Source organism: Eschscholzia californica, unplaced genomic scaffold (assembly GCF_041429995.1).
Source record: "Eschscholzia californica isolate CP2 unplaced genomic scaffold, dmEscCali1.0.p SCAF_1, whole genome shotgun sequence".
Taxonomy (NCBI): domain Eukaryota; kingdom Viridiplantae; phylum Streptophyta; class Magnoliopsida; order Ranunculales; family Papaveraceae; genus Eschscholzia; species Eschscholzia californica.
In genome coordinates this window covers 21,337,831-21,346,273 of record NW_028238198.1, presented here as the reverse complement: position 1 = coordinate 21,346,273, position 8,443 = coordinate 21,337,831, and the positions used below count along the sequence as shown (strand labels likewise).

The 8,443-nt window shown below is 33.6% G+C and overlaps 1 protein-coding gene across 2 annotated transcripts; it reads right to left on the bottom strand.

The window, feature by feature from the left end:
- Positions 1 to 1,454: 1,454 nt before the first annotated feature.
- On the bottom strand, positions 1,455 to 4,481 carry LOC147565091 (putative trehalose-phosphate phosphatase H). 2 transcript variants are annotated; one of them, XM_086651539.1, is made up of 11 exons: positions 4,108 to 4,481; positions 3,662 to 4,005; positions 3,429 to 3,569; positions 3,274 to 3,345; positions 3,088 to 3,180; positions 2,808 to 2,966; positions 2,633 to 2,710; positions 2,266 to 2,335; positions 2,092 to 2,162; positions 1,854 to 1,946; positions 1,455 to 1,722 (listed from the first exon to the last, which is right to left on the bottom strand). In XM_086651539.1, the coding sequence occupies exons 2-11, from the start codon at positions 3,980 to 3,982 to the stop codon at positions 1,663 to 1,665; spliced, it is 1,158 nt and encodes a 385-aa protein (XP_086507665.1). In that variant the 5' UTR covers positions 3,983 to 4,005; positions 4,108 to 4,481; the 3' UTR covers positions 1,455 to 1,662. The 2 variants fall into 2 exon arrangements, with proteins under 2 accessions (XP_086507665.1, XP_086507666.1); XM_086651540.1 differs by having other exon boundaries at positions 3,662 to 3,996; positions 4,108 to 4,439.
- Between the last annotated feature and the right edge of the window lie 3,962 nt (positions 4,482 to 8,443).

The window sequence follows — 8,443 nt, the reverse complement described above, 5'->3', positions numbered from 1 at the left end:
AAGAAAAACAAAATTTTATGGTCCCAAAACCCATTTATCCCAATGTACCGATGGATCGGTCAAAGAGATGATCATTTAATACTTCGCCCAAGCCATTCATCCTTTCTCAAATTATAATACACTAGGATGTAGACCGTGCCTCACGGCATAGTGAAATTCTTATAGAATTTTTGCGCTTACATATTTTTGGTTTCTATTTTTTTTTTTTTAACTCTTACAATTTGTCTTATTTATTTCTTTTCCTTTACGTGTAAATTTTCCTCAAATTATCAAAGATATTATTTGTATGATAAATTTATTGCAATTATACAGTAAAGTAATAAAATTGTATTTATATGAATATAATTCTTAGTATATTTTTTATTGTCTTTTAAATTTAATTTCAAAATATTTCATTCGACTTGTTATGTCGCGCTTTCATGGATTAGAATATTATTGGAAGCCCCAAGCACACCAAGCTACAAAATTTCTATCAGGAGTGTTTAAACTCTCTAGCATTGTGTTTTAATTTAAACTTTTTTGAATAAATTGATTGTGCACCTACAGTAGATGGTTTAAATCACAAATCATACCAACGAAGATGATTTTTAGTGATTAATAAACCATCTCGATGCCATTATGATCACCAAATTGTGATTTGACTAGAATAAACCACCTCGATTAAGTTGATCAAGCTGGTGGAAGTGCTTAATTTTACTGATTAACTTGATGATAAACATGTGTACTTTATGTGATTGGTTGTGGAACTTACCTTTTTAGTCAAGTATTTGACCCGATTTGTTTGACCCATTTACAGAGTAGATGCGTTCCAAGCTTATTTAAGTACAAGTGTATCAAAGAAGACAAGAAATAAACTAGTACTATTTTTTTTTGTTGAAAGGGAAAGAAATAAACTACTAAATAAACAAAATTTATTTCCACTGTCGTAGAAATTATTGATTTTCGTGAAACCATAAGAGAATCTGAACGACTCAAATCAGTTTTTATAAACACATTAGAAGTTTACAGAGTCTTATTTACTGCCAGATCCTCCCACAATCATTTATGAACATAATTCATCCTGCAACAGTCAAATCGAAAAAGAAATATGAAAGTTTTTTTTGGTGAAAAGAAATAAATATAGGCCATATTTACAACATTCCTAGTCAAACATAGGAGCCTAAGCATAGTAAGAGACTCGGGGGCGGGGCAATAAGTTAACGAGTCTTTGAATCAAGACCAATCCCCTCGCAATATTGTCTGTTTTCTAATGTTCTTAATTAAACATACCGTAAGCAGTTTTACCGATTCAGTGTTTGTAAGTTAAAAACAAATAACTATGTCTTAACACGAGTCCTTAAGGCACGTAGTAGAAAGGAACCCTTTTCTAATAACAAAGTTGTAGTTTACACTTACTACAAAATTAAAAGTTTCTCACATTCCGATAACTTTCTTGTTACACTCCGAACATGTAATGATTTTAAAGACTAAATATTTCTTTGGTTTCCAAATTGTACATGGAAAGTACTTACAAAAGAAGGCTCTAAAGGCCAATTAGGGAAACATTAGGAGGAAGATCCTTTTTTTTCCTCCTTTCATTATCTCAAAGTAAAACGATACATATTATCTATTCCCACACTTCGTTTCTTCAATGGGTAGTTTTGTTTTTCATATTTACATCATCTATTTGCTCCCGGTTGTTAAGCGTTTCCACTCAACTAAGCGATGCAAGAAATCCATAACCTGTAATTAAATAAATAAATAATTTATAAATATGTAAGAATTTTCCAAGTATTAATTTAATCACATTAAACATAAAATAAAATAAAATAAGATAACAATTAAATACTTACGGAAATTAATAAATTTATTACCTCGGAAGGCTCTCTGAGAGAATAAGATGCATTGGTATCTTTTGGAATTTTAGATACAAGAATTCCAAACCCTTGCCCTCTCTCTCGCAAAACCTAATTATTAACCAACAATAATTGCAAATAAGTAATAGTGAATCCATTATTTTGTAATTTACATTAAAAAAACTACTTTTTTGGCATAATAATTAGCAATCATCTATTATTTTTATTTATTTAATTAATTAAGAAAGACTGTTACCTTAAACGCATCTTCGTCTGTCCTATCATCTCCAATATATAAAGGTAACACATTCTTACAATTTGCGTATCCTAAAAATAAATAAAAAATAATGTATTTAGTTATTTGAACAACAATTCTTTGAATTAAAGTTAGAATCTTGCCAAAAGACTTCAATATCATAGGAGAACTTACCAAGAGACTCCAACAAAAATTCAAGAGCATTCCCTTTGTCCCATTTAATTGTAGGACGAATCTCTAACACCTGTAAAAATGAGTAAATGACTTTAGAAATTCAGCCCTTTCACAATCATGCCCATACTAAATTATTTCATAGAGAATAGAGAGAGAGAGAGATTTTAGAGTGGAAAAACTCTAAATGGCCCGCCTGTCGAGGCTGACCACGACCTGAAAGGTGATGTAGACGGCTTCGATTGGTCAGGCCGTAAAGAGTGAGAAACATCTTGACCAATCGGAGCCAGTCACTTCAATTTTTGGGCCACGGTCGGCCCCAAAAGTCGGGTCATTTAGCCCAGTTGGAGAAAGAGAGAAAGTCCCTAACCTTTCTTCCTTGGGTCAATCTAAGCCTTGGGTGTTCCTTCAATACTGATTTAACTTCCTCAGCCAATTGACTCCATCTCTGTAAATTCAGCCATTACTCAAATTTAGAAAACCTTAAAATTTTAAGAATCTTAACAATGGGTATTTGAGAAATTAATCGTAAATTTGTATTATACCTTTTCGTCAACACAACGATAATGAACAGAGAGACAGAATTTATTGTTCTCCACTTTAGCTCCTGGAATTGATTTCGTTTTCTCTAATAATGTTTTATAAACTTCATTAATCAGTGGCAAGAACTCACTAGCTGGCTGACATAGAATACCTTCATTTCTCTGTGAAATCAAAGAAAAGAAATACTCCACATTTTAGAGAGAGAAACAGAGCAAGAGAGAGAGAAACAGAGCAAGAGAGAGAAAGAGAGCAATAGAGAGAGAAAGAGAGAGATTTTCATACTTTCTTGTATTTGGGACCTGTTGTTGGTCCTCTAATGTCCATACCATGGCTTCCAGCATAATACAAACCAGCTAAACGTACAAAATTGTAAACCTAAATAGAAAGTAGTACAAGAAAGAATTCATTACTATTTTGAACTTCAATTTTGATTAGTAATAAGGATTTTAGAGAGAGAAAGTACCATACCTTGTCTCTACATCTTCCACTAACAATAGCAGTTGGGAAATACCTAGCAACATCTCTAACAGCAGCTCTCATCTAATAGAGAAAATGAAAACCCTAAATGAATAACAGAGGAGAGAGAGAAAGTAAAAGAGGGGATTTTTTTTTTTTGAACTTACAGATTTAGACATGAAAGCACGATCTGGGTCTTCAACAATGGGAGAAAGGGTACCATCATAATCAAGAAACATTACAATTTGTTTTCCTTTTGAAGCTTCAATAATTTGATTAAACATATCTAAAGCTGAAGGATGTTGAAGCTGAAAAAACAAAAAAAATTCAAACTTTCAGATTCAAACCCAAAATCAGATTAATGAAAAAAACAGAGGAATCTTTAAATTTTAATACTAACATTCCAAGCTGAATCATGATCTTTAGTAGCAGCAATACAAGATTTCAAATGGGTAGGAGAAGAAGCTCTCATTGAATCAACCCAAGCATTAGTTCTTGTTCCTGCTTCAATTTCAAGTTGTTTTATTAACTTCTTCCTTGAAATAGCAAGATACCCACCACCACCACCACCACCATTTGGTGTTGCCAGTGGCTTAGGTGGTGCCGCCGCCGACGAGGGTTTCTTTGTTACTGATGAAAACAGATATGTATTTGACATAGCTTCTGTTATTGTACTCAAAGCTGAATTTTTCTCAGTAATTACCACATTTTGCTTAGTCATCTCAATCAAATTCACTACAAAAACTGAAAAAAAACCCAATAAAAATCAGAACTTTTTAATGACATTCAAAAATTAACAAATTTTAATCACTACCCATTAATTAAATCAACATTATCTAACAGTACCTGTAAATTTTTCGGGATATTTGGTTCAAAAGCTTAAGATGGAACACAAACACAGAGAAAGAGAAAGAGAGAGAGAGTAATGGATGGAGGAATTTGTAGAGAGAGAAAGAAGAGAGAAGAGTTTGTGGAGGTAAGTGAGTGAGGAAGTCGAATAGTCAATTTATAGGAAGTTGATGAACAGTAATGGACAAAAGCTTCTTCCTTTGGTCTGCTGCGACCCACAACTCCCCCCCGCCTCCTAAACCTGAGAAGCCACCGTGTCGGTCCCTCCCTCGGCTCTCCACTCTCCACTCTCCACTCTCCACTCTCCACTCTCCACTCTCCACTCTCTCTCTAGACTTACCCTTTCTCACTCTAGAGGGAGGTTGGTATTTACAGAGCTCTTAAGAACTATTTATAGAGCTATTTGTAAACACATATATACTTCCTCTCTCTCTCTCTAAAGGCCTAACTATTTACAAGATCTAACAAAACACTCCCACAACAAAAAGTTTTTGTTATCTTCTCCCGCCACCTTCTTCCATTCTTTCTTTGCCCCTTTCCTTCTCCTCTCCTACCTTTTCGTAGGGATGACGAAGTAGTTGCTTTGGCCTGAAACCAAATGAAGGATATCCTTTCATCGGAATCTAGAATTGGGACGAAGTGCGACTTCCTAAATAATAGAGTTGGCCCAAACATATTTGATGTTCAAAGCCAAATAAAAAACAGGTGCCTTTTATTATGGGCCGCTGAATGGAGAAATAAGAATATTATCAGATGTGAAAATTGTTAAAGGGAAGAGTGAAATTTAGTATATATTCCGGGGAAACAAATTTTAAGAGGAAATAAAATATTTCTTCTTCTTCAATTCTGGTCACCGTCTCTCTTTTTCCGATCTCATTTCTACATTACCACCTTATTTGATCATAAATTGTTCTGTTTTCCTTGATCGACATCATTCTCAACATGCAAATCAGTTTTCGATGAACGACCTCCTTTAACATTAACAGCTTCCAAACCAACAGTCCCATTTTCAACAACAACCATGATCAGAAAACTTTGATAGCGGGAAAAGAAAAGATTTAAAGGTTTCTCTTTCTCTCTAAAAATCTCCTCCCTGAGAATTATATCATTTGAAGTATCAATACATTTATGAAGGATAAAGAAATAAATCTGCCCTAAAACAAAAACAGAAAAGAAAAGATAAAAGAAAAAAAACAGATGAAGAAAACGACTTAATAAAAAATATCGTACTTTTTATCTAAACCAATGGAGTGATTATTGATTAAGATCACTCCATTTATCCACTTCCCTGAGATTGCCACAGAGAAGAAACGAAGTTCAGAAACAAATCCTAAAGAGAGAGAATGAGAACTTTTCTTCTCTTTATAAGTAGAAGAGGGAAAATTATGAAGTTTTTTTTAGAGAGAGAAAGCGATGTGATGATTTTTCGCTTTTACTCAATGAAGTTAATGAAGTAATTTATAAGTTTCATGAAGAACCCTAAATTCAATTTGATATCCAATTGACAAATGGCCAATTTATGATGATGGTGGGTGTCGGATTTGGTGGTCAAGAAAAGAGAGGTGGGAGAGAAAGATTTGAAAAAAAAATAATAATAATAAGGTTGCGGCAATGGCAGCTTACTGGCGACCCTTGCCTGTATGGAGAAGAAATAGTGTACAAAATTTTATTCCGATAACAATCAGAAAATGTAAGGGTCAACTTAAGTTGACCTGTTTTTTATGAAGTCTTTGCACCCTGGATAATTTTCGTATTTCTCCAAATCAGCGACTTTATTATATAAGAAAAAATATTAACATAAAATACTCAATATTATTTTAGGGAGAGATTGAACTATTTATGGAGCTATTTATTTACACATTTGTACTTTGGTAGCTACAGAGTTTTTTTTATAATCAATCCAACACTATCCATCTATACTTTCTCTCTCTAAGGGCCTAACTATTTATAAGATATAACAAAACACCCCCAGATCAAAAAGTCCTGGTCATCTTCTCCCGTCACCTTCCATTCTTCCTTTGCTCCTTTCCTTCTCCTTCCTATTTTTTCGTCGGGACGACGACCTTCGGCTGGAAACCAGATGAAGGATATCATTTCATCCAGATCTAAAAACCATACGAAGTGGGATTTCCTAAATTGGATAAATAACCCTTCTACATCTAGAGACCTTCTATTAGAAGCGGACGAAAATGACAACGTGAAAGAATAGAGAGAGAAAGAGAGGGAAGAAGAGGAATGGAGATGAGAGAAAAGAAGCGAAAAGGAAAGGGAGGAAGAGTGACAAAAAAGTAGGAAGAAAGTGACGCTAGTGAGTAGGGAGGTTTTAGCAGATTCGGAAGTGAAGGTGAAATTCAGAAATTCCTTTGTCGTCCTTCCCATGGGTAAGTTGATTTTTTGCCACTCATTTTTAGGTCCCTAAAATGATTTTTAACTAACAGTTTCTTATTAGGTGAGAATGTGTGAAAGACAAAACTTGAGCTCTCTGAATAGCCCAATCTGATCTGTAAATACAAGGGGTTCTTTCTGAATTTGTTTCTCTCTCTAAACTGGTTTTTCTCCCTATACCTTATTTGGCATTGGTTAGTCTGAACCGCCGTATACGCCGTCAACTGTTACCTAACTGAGAAATACACACGTGCGAAAGAGTTATTGGATGACAGTTGGCAAAGAAATGTCCACATCATCATCACCCACGGATTTGGGTGAGTTTTCTAAAACGGGTACGAAATGGGTTTTTAACCCGTACTGTATTATCAACTACCTCAAAACTTTCTGTAATTAGTTAAAAGTCCTTATCAGAATATAAACTTTTAAACTAGATACTGCTTTTCAATAAACGCCCCTTGTAATAAGTGCTTAATATAAAAGTGATTATATATATAGAAACAAATAAAAATTTCTTAAATATACAAACTGAAAGGTCTCTCCATACACGAGTTTCGAATAAATTATGTAATCCAGCGGCTTACAAATTTCCATAAAAAGTCCATTTGTGTACGGATTTTGTCTAATTTGTACATATAATACTTGTGGTATATATAAAACTAACAACTCCTAACCTAACTTGTTGCTACCAAACTAACAGCGTATTTGTTTTTCATTTAAAATAACAAAAAAGAGAAAGAGATTTTTTTAAGAAAAAGTTGAAATTCACAGTATCAGCTTTTTATACTTTTTGCGATTGCTTTTTCTTTCTTTAGTTTGTTTGTAACTAAATAATTGGCTTTTCGAAAATTATTATATGCGTCTAACTGCCTGGGTATCTCGATTCTTATGTTTGTTTATTCAAATCATAGTTCATTAAATCTTTATATAAATAAATAAGAGATAATTTATTAAGGTTAGGTTGATTCCTAAGTTATATATGTTTTTCTAAGAAGTGTGCTTTTCATGGAGATGGAATTGAATTCGCCAGTCAAAAGAAGAACTTAAGAAGTTCAATTCGACATGCTTAATTTGACTTATTGTCTTATTTATGTTAGGTTAAAGTTTAACTAGTTAAAATTAGACTTAAACAATGAACCCATTTCACATGTATAGGAGTTGGCAGATCACTCGATGTAAAGCCAATCTTACAGTTTTGAGGCTAATCTTAGAACTCATATGTAATAGCACGAACACAGTAATTCCAAACACCCAAGGTGCGACTCTACACTGAATGACTTAATTTCATATTACTCGGTAATGCAGTGCAACACTACCATCTAATCAAGGTATATATATCGTCTGATTTCTTGTCCAGATTGCATCCTTGCTACCACATTTTGGATACGTGCAACAAACTCAAAATTAGTTGTTCTTACATAATAAGGTAATTACTATTTTAAAGTCTAATGGGCCCAAAACATGTTACATCCAGGTATATCAAAACAAGTTGAACAAATTTTACACGTTTTTCTTCTAAAATTGCAATTAATGTTTTATAAACTAATCAAATTTAAGCCCACATGGAGAGTAAATTCAAGCCTATTCCAAATGTAGTTTGAAAAGAAAATGCTATTTTAATCCATAATAAACACCAAAAGAGATAAGATAAAATTATATAAAATATAAAACATTTCAACTTGCAGCAAATTAATGGAGAGAATTCTACACATTCCTCCGTTTGGTCCCTCACCCAATCCTCCACCAGCTACTCGTCTCTCAAGTGATATGCCGCTACATCAGACAGAGGGTCATTGTGAAGGACCAAATAGAAGGATAAATAGAATTTGTCGTCCAAAATGCAATACATTATTTTGATTGTATACATTAATGGGAATTTTAGGTTATCCCCTCACAACCAATGCCCAATTAAGACAGCCCTTTGTGGGGGTAAAAGTGAAGGAATAGA

Bases quoted from the DNA above. Each gene is read 5' to 3' on its own strand.
- LOC147565091 (XM_086651539.1), bottom strand. From the start codon at position 3,982: ATGACTAAGCAAAATGTGGTAATTACTGAGAAAAATTCAGCTTTGAGT. The intron at 3,181-3,273 runs GTATGGTACTTT...CTTTCTATTTAG, and splicing joins GTGGAAGATGTAGAGACAAG to GTTTACAATTTTGTACGTTT. The intron at 2,967-3,087 runs GTATGAAAATCT...TTGATTTCACAG, and splicing joins CAGGTCCCAAATACAAGAAA to AGAAATGAAGGTATTCTATG.